At 38.4% G+C, this 20,878-nt stretch overlaps 1 protein-coding gene across 5 annotated transcripts in view; it reads left to right on the forward strand.

The window, feature by feature from the left end:
• PLXNA1 (plexin A1) overlaps positions 1 to 20,878 on the forward strand; it is a 395,502-nt gene that overhangs the window by 324,166 nt on the left and 50,458 nt on the right. For all 5 annotated transcript variants that reach the window (XM_060688304.2, XM_060688308.2, XM_060688309.2 and 2 more), the window contains exons 17-21: positions 1,505 to 1,598; positions 3,811 to 4,047; positions 4,600 to 4,743; positions 8,981 to 9,215; positions 13,594 to 13,736. In XM_060688304.2, the coding sequence (XP_060544287.2) occupies positions 1,505 to 1,598; positions 3,811 to 4,047; positions 4,600 to 4,743; positions 8,981 to 9,215; positions 13,594 to 13,736 (853 nt within the window). The remainder of the gene's footprint in view (positions 1 to 1,504; positions 1,599 to 3,810; positions 4,048 to 4,599; positions 4,744 to 8,980; positions 9,216 to 13,593; positions 13,737 to 20,878) is intronic.

Consider the following 20,878-nt stretch of genomic DNA (forward strand, 5'->3'; position numbering starts at 1 on the left):
TCTGGAGCCCAGGGAGGGGCAAAAATGCCCCCTGCCCACCGTGGTGCAGGAGGCCGGCTAAGCCATGCCCACCATTCCCATGTCCACCCAGCAAATGGGCAGAGAACCCCTTGCTAAAATTTTTGAAGCCCACCCCTGAGTTTATGTGTTACACAGAAAAATTACTGAAAAATATTATAACCCTTTTTCCTAAGCTATTTCAATCAATGCTGTAACGTAAAGGCACGATAGCCATAATATGTCATTTGGACATAAAATGCTGAGTATTTGTTGGCACCCTTCATTCTGCACATCTACTCCTTGGTAGAATACCAAGTTAATACCAATACCAAGAGTCAAAAGAAATTCCTACAAATGTTGGGTTTTCTATCTGTTTTGTATTTATTTAATAAGTTATTTGGGGACAATTCAGGGAGTTATTTATGAATTACTGATATGGTACATCTCTTTCCCACAATAAAAGATATATTTTGTATTTGGGACAATAGACCTTTGCTTTTGGCAAAATATCAATATGAAAATGAAATTGTAAGATTTGAAAAACATTATTTGTTGTGTTTATACTGGTAATTAATGGACCCATATCAAAAGAATTCAAACAATGCCTGAGAAATATATCCTTCTATATCTAGCTTTTGGATTCTATACAGAATTCCAAAATAAACACTGGAAGGAATAATGCATTTTCTGCCTGGAATGTGGCATCAGTTAATGTTATTAAAACTTGATATTGGCTTACTTGGGAGTAAGCCTTATCCTACTCATTTGTAGAATTGTACTGCTAGTTACAAAAGATTTAGCTATATAAGGAAAAAAAACCCACCCAAATCTCTAATTGTGTGACATGGCACAGAATGGGAACAGAGTGCTATTTTAAAGCACTCTTTAGTAGACAGTTTACTAAATGCTGAAGTTGATTGCATGTGTCTTAGATGCACAGCCTAATAAAAATAATAACTGTGTGCAGGACCAAGTTGATTTAAGATGAAGCTAATATTAAATGGGAAGCAACAAACCATTTTTTCCCCACAAAAGTAAATTGAATGGAGCAAGAAGGGACAGGAGGATAGAAAGAGAAGCATTGGCAATCACATAGACAAAGCAAGCTGAGCAACCCCATTGTTCCAATAAAATTTTAAAAGTTGGAGAAAGCAGCATCCCGAGGAGACAAGAATCAACAGTCATGTGCCTCAGCCAAGTTCCTTAGATGTGGCAGCACTTCAGAATGGTAGTGGGCAAAAGGTAGAACTATTCTTCTTGTTAAGAGTCAAAGCTTGATATTGGGCATCCTGGGTACATTGTGGAGATTAATGGAACTCAGAGTAGGAATTGTTTGTTTTTACCCATCACTGCCTGAAGTAATTCACAAAGACATTATTTTTTCCAGCATGAAGTTAAAAAGAGCAGGGAGCTGCAAAATATTGGAATAAAGGGAATGCTTTGTTTCATTGACTGCACTCTCTTCATTAGGAGCTTCAGTTGACCTCTTTTGTTTGCTTCCTAGTGGTGGGACATTGTTGACTGTGACGGGCACCAACCTAGCTACTATCAAAGCACCCAGAATCCGAGCCAAATATGGCACTGCTGAGAAAGAGAATGTAAGTAAACCTTCATCCAGTTTTAACCCAGTGTAGTAATCTCCAGTTGTTTTAGGGATGCACATTCTGATCTGGAATGTGGAAAGCTTGGATCCAGGATGCCTGAGCAGCCATGATCGAAAGTCTGCCTTCAGTTTTTTTTGATGAGTAGACAATATATTTCTAAGACTTCAGAATTTCATGAAAACCATAATTACCTTGGTTGACAAGCTCGGTTGTTTTGTTGCATTGTTGTCTCGGGTATAGCATAATTCAGAATTTTTTGAAAAAAACTATGGAAACTTTGGATATCTTATACCACAGTCAACATTTAAATGGTGCAGGGAGAAAGAATTTCTTATGCTCCTCACATTCACAGCTTGAGAAATTAGAACAGTCTACTTAGGATGTCTTGGATGTGTTGTGTGATGCAGAAAGAGTTAAGTAAAATCTACATACCTAGTGTAGGGATAAGAAAAATATTGTATCATCTTGTATTTTTCAAAACTATGTCCTTCATTGACAGCAGCACTTGAAGCAGTGTTATTTTTGAGTGAAGTTTAATGACCACAGCAGAGAGCAAAGAACCAATTTGGTTTAGTGAGTAAGTTTCATCAGACTAGAAACCAGTGACCATAAACTCTAGTCTTTCCTTAAGCATGAAGCCAGCTGGGTGACCTTGGGCCGGTCCCTCCCTCTAGCTCCAGGAAAGAGGCAATGGCAAACCACTTCAAAAAACCTTGCAAAAAAACCTGAAAGAGACTTGTCCAGACAATCGTTAAAAAGTGACTTGAAGGCAAATAATGATAACAACAACAATCATGGCAAGTCTTCCAGTTTGGGCAATGGTAATTTAGTTCGTTTATCAATCTTTACTTGGAGATTGATATCTAAGCAAATTTTTGCATTTGTTGTCTCACATGACAAAGTACATCTGGGTTTTCCTGAAATTAAAGTTTTACTTTCTGTTGAAATAATCTGAGTTCATTTATGCTAGTGCTTTTTTGTTTTGTGCATTCGTTGGAGAAGTGTGCCATTGCATCTAATTAAATTATTATTCAATTTAATTTTTTCCTTCAAATCCACTGAACAAGTTGAAAATTTAATTGTTTAAATCATGTGTCTTTAGAATGGACAAATAGGAAGAAAGTCTAAAGGGGTATGAAGAAAAAGAATGTAAAATAAGTAGTCTAACCAGAATATTTGATTCATAATAAGATGAAAATCTGAAAAAATAGGAATCTTACCAGAAGCATTTTCTCCTTTTTTGAAACGTAAAGAATAAAGGCAGTACCTTGTTATACTTCAACTCAGTTAAGTCAGCAAAGGCTCATATCAGATTTTTAAATGTTGGATAGTTTCAAAAGAGATTTGATATACTTAAACTGATGTCATAGATGTCATAGGATATGTCACCAGAATCTCTTGCCTTAGATAATAGCACCATGAAATTTAATATTATTTAGGTCAGCGATTCTCAATCTCAGCAACTTTAAGATTTGTGGACCAATTCCCAAAATTCTCCATCCCTTTCCTGGTAATTTCAATAATGTTTAATGAATTAAATAATTTACATCGATTTCAATTGATACTTAATTTAAAATTAACAATTTAACAGCAAAAAGATTACACACTCCTGATTTAGGTTTATTTATTGAGGGAGAAAAGTACACATTTCTTCCTAGGAATTAATTACATTTGACAAGGACAATACATGTGGGTTGTGCCAGGCTTAAATCTGTGATTCCCGACAATGCCATAGGGCCTGCATGCTGTTTGAGAAGCTGAATCAATTAATTATTGGCATACTTTCTGGTCCAAAAGAAAAGTTATCATTTTGGAGTTACAATACAAGAAAGTCCACGTTGGCAGGAGCTCCTACTTCATTCAACCTCCTAGTTCTGAAAATTTCCCCCTGCCTGGTTTCTGACATGATACTCATCTTCCCAACCACTCCAAACGATCGCTTTACTGTCCCCCATCATATAGTGTCTTTGCTAGAAAAAGGGAAGGAAGTTGCTGTCTTCCATATTTTCCTATTTCACAGCTGGTAGAAGCACTGAACAACAACTCAGAGAGGACAGAGTGCTAGCAGTAGGGGGGAATTGCTTATGTAGTTGTGTGAAAAATTTAAGGGTGTGGCACATGGCTTGAGGAAATTGTTTTTTCTTGACAATAAGATAAAATTAATGAAAAAGAAAAATGGTTAAGCCTGCTAACATTTGCCTTTCAGAATTGTACAGTCTACAATGATACCATCATGGTGTGTTATGCTCCTTCCATTGATAACCCAGTCAAGAGCCCTTCAGAACTTGGTGATAGACCAGATGAGATTGGCTTTATTATGGACAATGTTCAAGCCTTGTTGATCATCAACAGAACTAACTTTATCTATTATCCAGATCCTGTGTTTGAATCCTTGCCATCTGGTATGTTGGAGCTCAAGCCAAGTTCTCCTCTTATCCTCAAGGTAATAATTTATTCAACCTCGTTTCTGCAGGTTTTAGAAATAAATGTTCTTCTTGACCATCGCTCCTGGTCTTATTAGATAAGTATTAGTTACACATTATGTTGATACAGTGTTGTTCAGAATTCCCAGACCCATTCAGGGAAAGCTTTGTCCATTAAGCTAATAGATCCTGTTACTTTCTACGTACAAGTGTAGGATTTAAGTTTAATTGCTAAGAAGAGAAAAAATCTTGATTGAATCTTCACATTACAGTGTCGAAGACAGGAGAGGGGAACCATTGCAAGTACATTGTCAGATCCCCATAAATCCCTATGGGGATGATGCCATTCTTGCAGGGAGGGCCTGGATACCAGTTTACAACCTCTCCTTGCCTCTGGTCTTTCTTTTACTTTGAGGTACCTTCCTGAGAATGGGAGAAGGGAGGGAATAGGCTGGGGCCATCTGTTTTGTCCTACTTTTGGGGCCTGGTGTGCTATTGTCCATGGGGTCGTGAAGAGTTGGACGTGACTTAGTGACTGAACAACAACAAACCTACTTTTATTCTTCTTAAAGGGCCGTAACCTTCTCCCACCAGCACCTGGTAATTCTCGGTTAAACTACACTGTACTCATTGGAGACACTCCATGTGCTCTTACTGTTTCTGAAACTCAACTGCTCTGCGAGTCCCCAAACCTCACAGGACAGCATAAAGTGACGGTAAGGCAAGTCAGGCATACCTCTGTTTGTGTTTTTGTGTTACCTGGACACCAAATGCTTATTTTATTTTTCTTGCTAAAAGAATTGTGAAATTGCGAAGATCACAGAATGTAGTCATTGTCCTTTGAATTTTGTCACTCTTTCCTTCTTCCCTTTCCAAATATAAATTCTGCTATTTAAAGAACTATGTTGTTTATCTATTGTATTGAGCATATTGCTTAAATTAGTTTTGTGAGATAACTTTTTATATTGGTTGTCAGGCTGTCAGTTTGGTATTGAATTTTGGCAGCCATACATATAGACCTTCTTCAAGATGATTGTCCCCAGCCTGATGGTATCTCCTCATGGTATACCTGTCACTATGAGTCTGTCCACCTTGCTACTGTCATCCTCTTCTCTTTCTTTCCACCTTTCCCAGCATTATGGATGTCTCAAGAAAGCTGAGTCTTTGTCACAATATGTTCAAAATATGGTAATTTCAGCCTGGTCCTTTATTCCTCTAATGTGGACTCTGTAGTGATTTGTTCTATGACCATTTGCTTCTTTTCTTGGACATTCATGGTATTTTCAGGAGTCTTCTCCAAAACCAAAGTTCAAAAGAGTCAATACACTTTCTGTCCTTTTACTGCACAATCCAACTTTCAGTTCTATAGATCATCATTGGGAAAACCATTATCACATAATTCTGAAGTTTTTAGGTATATTTATTTTATTTTATTTATTTATTTTATTATTCATATTTCTATGCCGCCCACTCTCCGAGGACTCTGGGTGGCTTACACCAAAGACAGTATACTAAGTAGCATATTGCCCCCAACAATCTGGGTCCTCATTTTAGCCACCTCAGAAGGATGGAAGGCTGAGTCAACCTTGTGCTGGTGAGATTTGATGCGCTGATCTGCTGAACTAGCAGTCAGCTGAAGTAGCTGCAGTATTGCATTCTAACCACTGCGCCACCTCGGCTCTGTGACATGTCATAGCATCCAGTATTTTTTCCAAGGCTTTCATTGCTTCTATACCAAGTTCTTGTTTGCAGCATATATATTGATTGCTAGTGCCTTGCTATTGATAGTTGATTCTAAAGGCAGAAGCTTTCCACAACTCTAGGGTCTTATTAATTATAATGCTGGTTGCTACACTTGTTGTCATTAGTTTGGTTTGACCTTCTTTATATTTAATCTTAATCCCACTTTTTCACTCTGCGCCTTGATTTCCATTATTAGAGTTTGCAGATCCTTTGGATTTTCAGCTATTAGAGTACTGGTACTCCTCGAGTTATGGCCATAATGAAGCTTGCTCATCATGATCATAAAGTGGATCAGTCATGTGACCAACCCAGTTTGAGGACTTTTTTGTAACTGTCATTAAGAGAATAACTGCAGTCATTAAACATATCCACAGTCATTAAGTGGACACTGCAGTCCTTAAGCAAATCCATAGTCATTAAGTGAACCACAGGTTCTCTATGGACACAGTTTTGCTGAAAACCAGAAGCAAAAGCAGTTTTCAGCAAAACTGTCATAAAACACAAAACTATTGTAAAAAGCAGACAGATGACCATAGACTGTTGCAAATGTCAGTAAATGCGGCCTGGTTACTGAGCACCCAAAGTGTGATCAGATGGCCACATTGATGGGGCAATCCTTGGATTTTGATTTTCAATTATAATCCATCATACCTTTGAATAGTCCCAAAGCAACAGGTTATAATTCAAGGACTACCTATAGTGTCATTGGCTACATAGATCATTGTCGCTTCTTCCTGCAATGTTAAAATCATGCTTCTGGTGCAATTCCTCAAAAATATATCTCTACCCCATTGTAAGTTGGTTCTCTTATTATGTCTCCAACTTCAAAAATACTTTTATTTCCTAGGAAAATGCATTTATTGTTTAAAATTAATTTCAAAGTTTTAATATTCAGAATCAAATGCTCCAACATTTTCTGAACCCTTCATCAGTTTAAAACTTTCTATGTGCCAAATCTTGTCTTGCTTTTTGATGTGTATTTTAAATTCTTAAAGTTTATAAAGATACAATTTTATTTTGTGAGATTAAACATTGAAGGCACTTATCCGATGCTTCCATTTATCATTTTGAAGGTATCTAATTGTTTGGTGGATTTTGCACACTTGTTTCAAAATTATCACTCAAAAATCTACATATTATATGAAATTGCACAAAATGCATGTATTAGAAAAGCTGCTTACAAAAGCAAATACGGCTATGGATATGTTTAAAACAATCATAATAATATGGCTGCTTGACAAAATTGACTTTTATCTGTGTTTATGCAAAAGTTAAATGGATCATAAACTTTATTTTTTAATATTATTGGTTTAAGAGGGAAAAAGAAAAATCTTATTAATCTCTGAATTTTTTACCTGTTCTCTCTTTGTGCTCAACAACATCTGTATGAATTATATAAAATTAGTTTTTAGTACAACAAGTCGGCCTTACTCTGGAGTTCATTATAGCCTTGAATTTTTTTGAAAAGGACCCAAAATATTTCTTCCTCCAGGCACCTCATCCATCAGAGAAGTATACTTTGCATCCCATGTATTAGTATAATGTTATTTGAATGAGATATCAAACTTGATGTTTACTTCTTTCAGACATCAGTAGTGTGCCTGCATATGTCTATATCCCATCTAATCTCCTTTCTGGTCATGTGAGACATCCTACAGTATCTCACCACTGTTCTTTCTTGCTGTTATATTTGCTTCCTTCTAAAGGTGACAGTCAGTGCTAACTAGAAGTTGTTTAGAAATGGGAATAGTGAGGATAGAACTGACTTTAGTAATGGTATGCTGAGTACAAAGCATCTCTGGGCTATTACTAGAATAAAAATCAGTGTTGCGAGTATATTTTTCTTCTTAGTGTTAAAATAAGTAGATTTTTTTTAAAAAAGTGCCTTTTGCTTATCCTGCAATGACAAGAGAGTTCTGATCACCAGTTGGAAAAGTATATGTTGATAATGTCCTTATGTCAATAGTGCCAGACCTGGAAGCCATCTTTTACCTTTGAGCCTTCAGGCCTGCCACAAATTCTACTGTGGGAAAATGGGAGGGGGGATTGTATGGAGTGAAGATGATATGTAGTCAAAATAACATTCTTTCCAGAAAGTCAAGGCCATTGTGCCCTCAGCTTTGCTGAGAAGAATGAGGAGGTATCTTCTGTTCTGGAGGGTACCTGATTGATTTGTGTGATAGACATGTGGGTGAAGGGCAAGGACTTGAACTTTATTTTGGGTGAGGAAAACCTGGAAGCTCTCAGATTCGGGTTTATTTATTTATTTATTTATTTTATTCAATTTGTATACCGCCCTTCTCCTAGTGGACTCAGGGCGGTGCACAGCCAGAACTAAAACACATACCAATACAAAATTTAAAATTTTTAAAAGAATTACATGAATTTGGCCCAAAATTTAAAACATTCAAACTAAAATCCATTGACAATTTAAAAACTAAAAAAAACTAAAAAAGGGGGGGGTTCACGTCAGCCCTGCTTGATGGAAAAGAAAAGTTTTTAGGGCCTGGCGAAAGGCGCGGAGATCCGATATGCTTCGTATCTCCGGGGGCAAATCGTTCCAGAGGGCAGGAGCTGCCACAGAGAAGGCCCTCCCTCTGGGGGTCGCCAGCCGACATTGCCTGGCTGACGGCACCCTGAGGAGTCCCTCTCTGTGAGAGCATACTGGTCGGTGGGAGGCTATCAGCGGCAGAAGGCGGTCCTGCAAATACCCAGGTCCTATGCCATGGAGCACTTTAAAGGTGGTAACCAACACCTTGAAGTGCACCCGGAAGACCACTGGAAGCCAATGCAGCTCATGCAGGAGAGGTGTCACATGGGAGCGCCCCCTCGCTCCCATAATCCCCCGCGCGGCCGCATTCTGCACCAGTTGGAGCCTCCGGGTGCTCCTCAAGGGGAGCCCCATGTAGAGAGCATTGCAGTAGTCCAGGCGGGAAGGTTTTCCCAGATGTGCTAATATGACATTTCTAATAAAAATTAGCTTTGAGGAAACTCAAGCCTCGGAGTTTGATTTTACTGGGGGTGTTATTTGGAACCCTGACAAATAGTTCCTTTAACATTTTGAAACTGAAGAATCTCCTCAATTGCCCAGTTTCAAAATATGCTCATTTTCCTGGTCTACTAAGTAAAAGAGAGAATAAACGTCTTTCTTTGGAGTAAAACAGCCGCAATCAATAGTATTGGATGTTTTTCTCTCATTGTGTCTTCCAGATTAAGGCTGGGGGGTTTGAGTTCTCTCCAGGGACGCTGCTGATCTATTCTGACAACCTGTTGACTTTGCCAGCCATTATTGGTATTGGTGGAGGAGGCGGACTTCTCTTGCTCATCATCATAATTGTCCTTATTGCATACAAACGGAAGTCTCGAGATGCTGACCGTACCCTTAAACGTCTCCAGCTGCAAATGGACAACTTGGAATCACGGGTGGCCTTGGAATGCAAGGAAGGTGAGGATGCCTGCCATCTTTCTGCTATTCTGTCATTTATATTGTTGTCAGTCCACTACTGTAAGAAAAAAACTGCAGGCAGAAGCTGGCTTCAGCATTCCCCACTGCAGCACTGCATTCCTTTCCATTTTCTTTGTTTTTTTAAAGCACCAAACATATCACATTAGGTACTGAATGAATGAATCTTCCAACATCATGGGTAGATTTAGGTTTGCTTTATGGGCCTCTGAAGCATTCTGCCCAATTTAGTTTCTATGATTTAGTTGTTTAGATAACACTAAAACTTATTTTTCCCCAAAAGACGGACTATTAGGTTTGCAGGCTATAACCATGTGAAACAACCAATCAGATAAGAGATTTGCCCCCCCCCCCGTCCACATCATATGATTTCAGCTGACCATGAAGCAATGCATAAGTTTCATTTAAAATTTATTTTCATTTATTATTTTTTTATGATCCATCCATATAATGTAAAATAATTTTCTATAACTAAAACTTAAGTCAATTTTCTTCCGTGAGCTATCTGGAAACCACAGAACCATAGAATTTTCAAAGAAGAAGATCAGAGTAGAAATGTAATGTTGCTGAGGGTATGAAATCATAATGTCATGGTTCATAAAAGCCCTAATTGCAGGTAAAGTTATATTATTAAACAAAAACCACAGTAGCATTCACTTTCCCCCCCATAATGTTACAGAAAATTGCTGCCTATACATTCTTGGTCATTCCGCTGTTTTTTGCTGAAAAACCTCTTTCATTCACTTTTACAAATGCGGGTTCCAGTAAATGTCAGAGTGGGTGTAAGAACACCTATATTCAGACTTAGCTTTGGGTGAGGCAGTTTTATAATTATAATACCTGGAGCACAAAAATTTGGATGACTGGAGTTTTGTGGCTCTGCAGCATGGATTCTCAATATTTCAAGCACCATATCTCCCTAAAACAATAAATACATTTGTGCAATATCTCCCTCTCTATTAATAGAACTTATAATTCCACTGGGGCTAAGGTTATGTAAGAAGCAACTACACCACTTACATTTGAAATTAAATCTTTCATTATATCACATAATTTTTCAAACACTGTGATTACTTATCATGCTCTTTGCCTCTTCCTAAAGCTAAAATAAATTCTTTTTCCAATCTTGAATCTCACAAAATCTCCTCAGCAGAAATGTGTTAAAAAAGAGAGGAGGCTACATTAATCCCGGCAATTGAAATATTTCTTAATATATCCCCAAGATACATTGAGACAGATTCCTCATTTTCTTCTTTTAGTTCCTTTTTTTGAGCCAGTGAATGAGTCTCTTCACTGATAATTAAGGAGCCTACACGTGGCTGTTTTTAAACAGTCTTCTGGGTGATCCTTGTCAGTCTGGGGCTCACTTGATTATTATCAAACCATAACTGCCCACTGCAGACTTGTGCAGGCAAAGCAGCGAGCAAAGCTGAGACTGACATTCAACAATCCTTCCATTTGCAAAGTAGAAACACTGTTAAAAGCTGCTTCTTTCTGCTCTGGCAAGCCTGCAACGGGCTTGTACAAAATGGAAGCAAAGCCTAGAGTGAGATCTGTTGTGTTCCTACTTTGCCCAACCAGAATGTAAAACATTTTGGAATCGCCACTTAGAGTTGGTCATTGCACCCTGGGCAGGGGGCTCACAACTCACAGTTTAAGCACACCTGTCTTTCAGTATCTCAGCATTATGTCTATGGAGATTCTCAGTCATCCAGGTCATGGTTGTCCTAAAGGTGCTTTTTTCAAGAGGCAACTGGACTTTCTGGGTGGTCTTTGAAGGCATTTTGCTTCTCATCTAAGAACCTTCTTCAGAGCTGAAAAAGCTTCTTGGATGAGAAGCGAAGCACCTTCAAAGAAAAACCAGAAAGTCCAATTGCCTCTTGAAAAAAAGCACCTTTGGGATATCTCAGCATTACTTAGATCACAAGAAATAAAATGCATATTCACACAAGCTCTAAAAAATTAGAGCTTGGAGATATTTATTTTATTTTTTATTTTACTTAGAAATTTTATATTGCCACCTACTCGCACATGGTGATTCAAGGAAGCTTACAGTACATAAAAAAACAATATAGATGAAATAATAATAATAATAATAATAATACAATAATACCCCACCACCCCGGTGACAACACACCTTCATATCTGCCATTTAATGGGCTCAATCCTACTCTGGATTCCCCAGACCTGCTGGCAGAACCACGTCTTTAGGGCCTTCCGAAAGAGTGTTGGAGTTGCTCAACAGCTAAAACAGTAAAGTAAAAGAGAAAGATGTAGGTGAACATTATATATTGTCCTGTTTTTCTGAGACGGGGGATAAGAAGGCATCTTTTCCACCAATATTAATAGCCTACAATATTGTTGCCAAATAATGAGTAATGATCATATTTGTACTGCTTCCAGTTTCGTTACTATGTTATATCAGCACGAATAGGAAGCAATTCACTATGATTTAAGGCAAAAACCTTTAGCATGGTTTCCTCCAGGTATATTGTAATTGTAATTGCCAGAATTCCCTTGTACCATTGGCCATTCTGATTGAGGAGAATGTGATTGGTAGGGGAACCATCACATGCCAGGTAGGTAAATACTGGTTTAAAAAAACCCATAGGAACCAGGTTTATGCCGCACCTGGCGTTAACAGCTTTTGCAACTCTCAAAACTTCTGTAAGCTTAGGCACTGCTTTGAGGTCAGATGAGGCAATTTTACTGAAGGTTTTGTTTAGTACAGTTTGAAGGAATTTAGCAAGATTTCAAGAGGAAAAGTTTTAAAGGAAGAGAGAAGTCTGCTTGTGAAAGACTGTGGGTCTCTCATTATGTGACAGACAGATGCTGAGAAATTGGACAGAATACTGTTTCTGATCCTGCTGATAAAACCTAATTGCCCATTATCACCACAAGCCAGCGCCTGGGGCTGTGACCCTGCCAACTCCAAGTTGGCCCAGAAGCTGCTTTAGAAGCAGACTCCTAAAAGGAGATAATAAAAAAAAAGGAAGTATGAAAAAAAAAAAAAAGCCCTGTAGATAGAAATAGTGACAGAGTGATTGGAGAAGAAGGGAGGGAGTGGAAGGAGGGGATTTTGCCTTGTCTTCCATAGCTGGCAGATAAAAGGATCTACTTTTAATTAAAAGCTGCAGTATCTTCCCTGCCTTTTCTCTTTTCTAGTCCCACTAGTTACAGATAAGATAGTGTGCCTTTCAAACTGACGGTTTGTTTTTTCTCATCGAACTGATCAGCCTACAGTCCTCTGCCATTTCTAGCTTCCTTTTAAAGTGCCATTAATTTGATTTTTTTCCCCCAGCATTCCTCTCCTCTTTCAGCTAAAGTTTCCCCCTCCCCAGCTTTAGAACTCAAAAACAAACAACCTGGTTTGTTGTAGGTGAATTTAAAGCTGTAGGGTGTGCTTTATTTTTTTCTTGTGAACTGTTCCAACCCCGCCAAAAAACTGTAGAAGAGAATATCTATGGCTCAGCATTGTACTTGTGGAGTCCTTGGTGCTCTCTGAATTTAGTTGTTTGCTTGCAGATATTTCGTTACCCCAACTAAATGAGGATCAGGTTTGTGCCTTATTTACATACAGGGTGACCTACTGTATATAAACACAAAGCAAACCCCATTGATGATATTACCTACCGGTAGTTGGGAAATGAAACATCTGCAATAGCACTTAGACTTATATACCGCTTCACAATGCTTTTACAGCCCTCTCTAAGCGGTTTACAGAGTCAGCCTATTGCCCCCAACAATCTGGGTCCTCATTTTACCCACCTCGGAAGGATGGAAGGCTGAGTCAACCTTGAGCCTGGTGAGATTTGAACTGCCAAACTGCTGGCAGCTGGTGATCAGCAGAAGTAGCCTGCAGTACTGCACTCTAACCACTGTGCCACCGTGGCTGCAAGCAAACAACTAGGGTCAGAGACCACCAAGGATTCCACAAATGGTCCTTCCATTTGAAAGATGGGAAAGAAGGGGAGAGGCTCACTTTTCTATTGTATAGTCTAGTCTTCCTTAAAGAAAAACTCTGCCTTGTTTTTTTTTTCTTTTCATTTTTAGTACCTTTTTTGTATATAAGTTCAAGTCAAAGTTCGCACTGAAGTTTTAATCCACTTGATTCTTCAGTGTCAGAAGACTAAACTATTTTCATTGAAGAAATCCCTACCGGTAGAGTTTTGGGAACATAAATCCTTCTAGGTTTTCTTTTCATACTTAAGTAAGCTATGATACAATTTTAATGAATTAATTATATTTCCACTTTAAACAACATTTTAGCTGCACACTACAATTTGCAGTATTAGTCCATTGAATTTTTGAAAGGGAGGTTTATCTGGGCACCCTTTTAAATCTGCTGTTTCCTCCCCAGCTTTTGCTGAGCTGCAGACTGATATCCATGAACTGACCAATGACTTGGATGGGGCTGGCATCCCCTTTTTGGATTATTGCACCTATGCCATGAGAGTCCTCTTTCCAGGAATAGAAGACCATCCTGTCCTGAAAGAAATGGAGGTGTGGTAATGGGTGTATGTGTGTCTGCTTGGATAATCTTTAATGTTGCATTAATTTATTGTGCTTTGTAGGGCTGGGACTTGAGGAAAAAGGAAAAGGAATCAGTTCTCTCTATAGAAGAGAGAGATCTCTATAATCTTATTTTGTGTGTGTGTTATTTGTGTCTATTGATGTTTCTCTGCTTTAGAATATTGGTTTAGACTAATCTAAATGATCTCAAAATCATCAATATTCCATGATTCTTAATTTCCCATTATCCATAAAGATTTGCTAAAGAAGATACATTCAAGGTGTTGATTCTTGAACAAGCTTAAGGGATTGCTTGTTTTTGAGGCCAGGTAGTATGGAAGTTGGTGGGATAACTCTAATGTTGTCACCAAGGAAAGTTGTTCATGATGTATCATATTATATCCATATTTTGAAGAGTCTAATCTGACAGTGTTTCTGAAACGCTGGATCCAATCATAGGCATTTTTGTATTTGGAGGAGGTAGGTATTCTAAAATCCCAACAGAGAATATGCTAATATTGAATCAATCAACTGAAAGTCTTCCAGGGGTTTCAGACTGCAAGTTCTTGAGCCCTAGCCAGGGACATGATTTATGAGTTTTGTGATCAAACATCCATATGATACCAGATTTTGGCTTCTGCATTTATAGATGGTTTGAAGATAAAAATTGATTGATTTTGTGCGGGGGAGGGGATTCCTCCTCTTTCTATAAAAGATGGCACATAAGTACTTTGTTTTTACAAATATCGTGTCAAGTAAGCCATTTAGTTTTACTGGGTGAGAGTTGAACATTGGAGAAATTGACCTGAGCCATGCTAGCTAGCAAAACTATGTCTTGCATAGGATTTGAACACTCTTCCTTCCAACAGTCATGACTGAGCTCTCACTAAATCACTCCTGCTGTTGCTTTATTCTTGTATTCCTTCTAAACTGCAGAGCATAGAGACTAATTCAGCCATTATTGCTTTAATTGAAATGAGAATAAGAAGTATTAGTTCTACAGACAACATTGCTTGATAGCAACTTGGAGAATTGAGGAGCATCTTTTAAAAATGTTAATAGGCAGGTCAAATAGGGTAAGCAAAGAGGGAGCCATAGGAAAGCATTAAGTGACTCATAAAGTTGTTGCTAAGGTCAGTTCAAGTAGTAAGATTTTAAGTAAAGAGTAAGAGAACGAAAATTAGTTAAAGGCAGAGAACAACAGAAGCCTTTTGCTGACAGCAGAATCTAATTGTAAATCGGCACAATGAAAAGCAGTTAATTTTAAAAACCACTCAAGTAGGTGTTGTCCTATTTTGGTGTTATCCAGAGAGGAGTTTGTACACCGGAGTTTCTATGACATAGACATTACTGCCATGTCCATCAATCTCCTTTGTGAGATTACAATATGTAGTTCTTTCTAGTTATATTTCTAGCTTTGAAGTGCTGGTGGATTTTTGCTACTTTTATCAGATTTTTTTTTTTTTTTTTACTTTGGAAGGCATGGATTGCTGAGCTGCTCTTTGCGTCTGAATTTCACTAACCAATCCATTTCTCTTTTCATTAATGAAGTGTGCATATATTGTTGTATTCGGTGATTGAAGAGACAGGAGCCAGGCTAGTACAACAGTTCTTTATTATAACTATATACAGAATCCAGCAGCAGGCTGCCTGACAGCTCTCCTTATAGAGAGAGCTGCCAGGCGTTCTGACCAATAAGGTTCGAGTTTTTCCCCGCTCCTTTTTTCCCTCCAATTTCTCTGTAGCCAATATCTAACACATATTATACCATAATTCTCTCTAAATGATTTCTCATTCAGTAGAGAGTCTCTAAAAAGTAAAAATCATACATTAAAAAACTTTATTCATTCATTCAATTTACTCAACAGGGCTCACAAAATTTTGAAAATTTAGTGCAAAATATTAAAAGGTAAATACTGCGAATACCGTATGAGAGCCAATGTGGCATTGTGGTTAAGGTGCTGGATTAAAAACATGAAACCAAGTTCTAGTCTTCCCTAAGGCATGGAAGCCAGTGACTTTGTATATTTGGTTTATTTGTTCCTTTGGGGCCATTCTCCCTCTTTCAGCCCTAGACCAAGAAGTTGAAAATCTTCCGCCCACCAACTGATCCTGGATCATCATGATAGATTATACTTGTTAACCTTCAAAAAAGAAGTCTTCATTTGCAGTGGACTGTTTTGGATTAATGATTACAGTAACAATTACAGTACTGTATTCTGCCCAGTATTGGGCAGAGATAATTATCCAGACACACCTGGAGCTGCAATGCTACCTCCTGTTAGCTATTTTAATTTTATTTTAATCAACTAGCAGGGGCGAGCTGAATAAGCACATGGTAGCCATAATTCTCCACACACTCTCCCTATATCCTTCAGATCTACAAGTTGGAAAGAATCCAAGATAACAGGATACGCAGCTGCCAAAATTACCTCCTTTTGACTTGCTCTATCCCTGAAGTCCCAGTTCAGATATACCTAATTAATTTTCTCTGGAAAGAATGATGCAAATTATTTACTGGGAGTTACTGAGTATTCTGGCTCCTCCTCCTCCTAAATCCTGCTAAAGAGGATGTCTCACAGTATGGAAAAGCAATGAAAACGAGAAGTAAATTCCGGTACCCCTTGCTGCTTCAGTTGTTATAGGTTAGGCCTCCAGTTGGACCACCTTGGCTCAGCTTGATGAATAAGATTTCCTGTACTTGTACTGTACACCATTTCTTTACTTCAAGCTTTTTAGTACACCACCACAAGAGTAATTAAACTTTGCAAAAGGGAATGAAACACCAAGGAGTAAAAATGTCAACTCCTAGGGCCAGAGTTTTAACAAACAATTTAGAAAAGTTCTAAGCATATTCATATGACAATCCAGATCTGTCTATTGTCTACTCTGAATTATTTATTTAATCCTTGATCCATATAAAAGTTTATATCAGCCACCTTTCTAGGTTAAGATAGTGATGTGTCCTTGATAATGGAGTCATAAAGTGCTTTTGCATTAAGGTTGCTAACTCCACAAAAATGCAGTCCGATTGCCAGCTACCAAACATACAGTGTGCTAGTATATACTGTGCTATATACATGGGGACAGATATCAATTGGGAAATGCCCATAATTTCAAAGGAGGATATAAAATGCTGAGCTTTCGGATAAGGGGAATCTCACCATGATTATCTTTGTATTATTTATAGTTCTTAGTATTTGTTTGGTCCAGAATGGTTATTACAGAAATTATGATATATTGCTTGTATTTCTTGGCTCTGGTTTCTTAAGTTTCTATTTAAACTGAAAATATATATTATAGCACTGTATATAGTACCCTTCCTTGTCAATGCAAATTACTTATAGTTTGTTATTTTATGATAGTTGAACTGAAGATTTTTCTATGATGAAGAGTGGTGGGAAATCCAGAACAAACAGAAGGAAATTGTTCACTCAATACTTTTCTAAATTAAGGAGTTTGTTCCCATGAAATGAGATGAGCCTTGTCATCCTTGCAAGGAATTATGCAAAATCTATAAAAGAAAAGGTTATTAATCATGATTGGTCATTTATAACTCAATATAATATTGAGCACGCTTGGTGTGGTGAATACCAGTAGCTCAGATCATGAGCAAGCAAATAAGAACAATTGCTTTTATGTATGTTCTGCTGATGTACTTCTCAGATGCTCAGATGCATCTGTCTCTCCATTGTGGGAAGCCAGATGCAGGATCAGAGAGACTCTCATAAGAAAAGTCTCAAGATGCGCCTATGGGATACATTTCCACGTACTACTCAGAAAAAGCTTTGGGTCATAACTGACATTAACACAGGTAGTCCTTGGTTTACTGTACATCAGTGGTGGGATTCAGCCAGTTCGGGAGAACCAGTAGTTAAATTGCTGGCTGGCTCTGCCCCGCCCCTTCCAGGAGTCTCCACACATCCCATTTTGGCTCCCAGGTAAGTGCAGGGAGGTCTCCTAGGCCCAAAACTGGGTGGGGGGGTTGGCGGCACGTCTCCCCCCGCCGTGGCCCATTTTTGCTCCCAGGGGGGGCGCAGGAGGCCCAGTGCTGCTGTCACACCCTTGGCCACGCCCACCCAGCCAGTCATTAGGGCAGAGAACCTGTTGTTAAATTATTTGAATCCCACCACTGCTGTACATACATTCACTTAGTGACCGTTTGAAGTTACAGTGGCACTAAAAAGTGACTTGTGACTGGTCCTTGCACCTACAACTATCACAGCATTCCCACAGTCAGCTGATTAAAATTCAAACCTTGGCAACTGGCATGTATTTATGACAGTTGCTGCATCCTAGGGTCATGTGATCACTGTTTGCAACATTCCCAGCCAGCTTCTGACAAGCAAAGTCAATGGAGGAAGCTAGATTTGCTTAATGACATGATTCACTACAGTAATTACAGTAATTTAACTTAACAACCATGGCAGAAAAAGCCATAAAATTGGGTGTGACTCATTTCACAACCACCTTGCTTAGCTATAGAAATTTTGTACCCAATTGTAGTGATAGGTCGAGGAGTACCTGTATCATTTTTATCCTTGTATCATTGCTACTGTCGTGTTCTGCAGTAGTAGGTTGATTCAGTTGGATTTGTTCGAGACATGACTAGTCCCTCATTTCTAGCACATCTCCCTGACATCCTCAAACTCCTAGTTTCCCATTTCAACTAATCCATTACTCTCTTTTTTCCAGACCATGCAGTATTCCCTTAATTTAGTACAAGAAGTTCTGCCAAAATTAGCATCTCATTTTCCTGTTTAACAAGGTTGCTCTTGATAGAAGGAATGAAGGATGCCCTTATCATCCCCTCGCTGTTGACCTCTTCAGATTTGATTTGGGTTTTGGAATACAGTATATGTAGGCGTAATCGGCTCTAGGAAATAATGGAGTTATTAATTACAGACAAAGGCTGCCTATTATAGTCAAGTACAATCAATGCTTGTGTGATCAATTTTTACTATATTACATACAGACTTTCCATCCTGTTTTTGCACATTGTTCCTCTAGTTTGAAAACCAATTTTTATTTTTAAGAAAAAAATATCTTTGTCATGAGTCTGTATCTGTATGTATCCAACATACCTGGGACTGTGGGAACACACAAAAATATCATCTACCCAAATGGAGATGGAAGTTGGAAGGTATCTTATAGGTCATGTAGTCCAATTCCTGTTCAATTTAGGAATTCACTAAACAATTTTTCTGACAGGAAATCACCCAGCCCTCCCAACTACTGGGTGTCCTTGAATGTTTTAGGTAGATTGTTTGACTGCTAAACAGCTTTTTATTGTGAGGGAATTTCTTCTAATATTCAGCCTTAATCTCATTTGTTTCCATTTCAGTTCAACATTTTTTTGTGCTGCTTTCAGTTCAACATGGAATAGTATAGACTTTTAGACATTTATAGATGGTAATCAGTCTCTCCTCTTTTCCAAGATAAGCATGTCTAGCCCTTCTAAGGGTGTCCGGGTCCCATATCATCCTATTAGGTCTCCTCTGAATTCACTTCAGCTTCTCTACATCCCTTGTCTTAGCATCAGAGTACTGAAGAATTATTATATCCTGATTCTGGATGCAATGGCTCAGTTAACACAGCCCAAGTTTGTATAGTCCTTCATAGCTGCTATATCACACTACTACTCCTAGATCATTTTCACATGTGGTGACATCAAGGCAGGACTTCTTCAAGTCCATAGCTACATATTTCATTTTCCTGCCTGATGCAAGACTTTATACTAGCCACACTTGAGCATCTTCTTGCTGAATTTGTCTCGATTGTCACTATAATTTTAATTGTGATTTTGTTCTAAGATATTTGTCTCTAGCTTGATGTCATCTGTACAGTAAATTGAATAAGCATCCATTCTGCTCTATTCTTTAGGGCATTTGTAAATTGTTGCACAGTATGGGGCCAAGCAGAGAGCCCTGGGAAATTCCCACTTGGTATTTCCCTCTAGAACAATACAAATCTATTTAAGGGTGATTTTTTTTTTTAGTCTGTGATTTTTCAACCAGTTGAAAATCCACCAAAGTGTAGTACTGTTAAGTATACATTTATCTGTCTTGTCCAGAGGAATATAATGAGAAGCCTTGTTCACAGTGTGCTCTATTAGTTTACCAGAGTAATCACTCTGCCATTAAAAAAAGATAAATTTAATCTGAAATGACTTGTTGACAATCCCATGCTGGCTCCTAATAATGGTAGCATTATTTTCTAAAAATTCCACAGACACAGTGCTTGACAGTCTGTTCTAATGGCTTACTCCTCCGCCCTTCTCTGATACCAAGTTGGTCTTTCTCCAACTTTCTGGCACCTTACCGATTCTGTAGGAATTTGTAAAGATTACAGTAACGGGTTTTATCATTCCTGCCAGTTCATTTGTCACCTAGAAATATAACTCAAATGACTCTGCAGTCTTGAATTTCTTCAAGATGAGTTCTTAATATACTTTGCACTCTTCAGTTAGTTCTTCCTGCCCTTTCTTCAGTTATATCAGGAACAGCTCTTTCCCTCTTCTAATGGAAGACAGATGCAAAGAAAGTGTTATACGGTTCTGTATTCTTCCTATTTTCCTTTATTACTCCAATATCTTCCCCATGTAAAAGACCACTAGCCGTCTTATCTTCTGTTAGGAACATATTCTAAACTTCCCTTCCCATCATGCTTTGCATTCCACCTAAGCCCTATCTCCTTCTGAGTCTTAGCTTGAATGGAATAGAAAATTGATAATTCCATTGTTCAAGTTTGAGCTATCAGTTTTTCATTGTCTTTAGTGAACAGTCCCATTTCCTTTTCTTAAATATTTCCTTTATGTTTTTCATCTTGTTGAACAGGTTTTTGTTCATCCCTCGATGTTGTTAGTTGCGAAGTCGTGTCCGACCCATGGACAACTTTCCTCCAGGCCTTCCTGTCCTCTACTATCCCCCAGAGACCATTTAAACTCATGCTGACTGCTCCAGTGACTCCATCCAGCCACCTCATTTTCTGCCGTCCCCTTCTTCTTTTGCCCTCAACTGTTCCCAGCATTAGGCTCTTCTCCAGTGAGTCCTTCCTTCCCATTAAGTGGCCAAAGTATTTCAGTTTCATCTTCAAGATCTGGCCTTCTAAAGAGCAGTCAGGGTTGATCTTCT

The sequence above is a fragment of the Pantherophis guttatus genome, chromosome 2 (genome assembly GCF_059756535.1).
Source record: "Pantherophis guttatus breed Tessera chromosome 2, ASM5975653v1, whole genome shotgun sequence".
In the NCBI taxonomy this organism is placed as follows: domain Eukaryota; kingdom Metazoa; phylum Chordata; class Lepidosauria; order Squamata; family Colubridae; genus Pantherophis; species Pantherophis guttatus.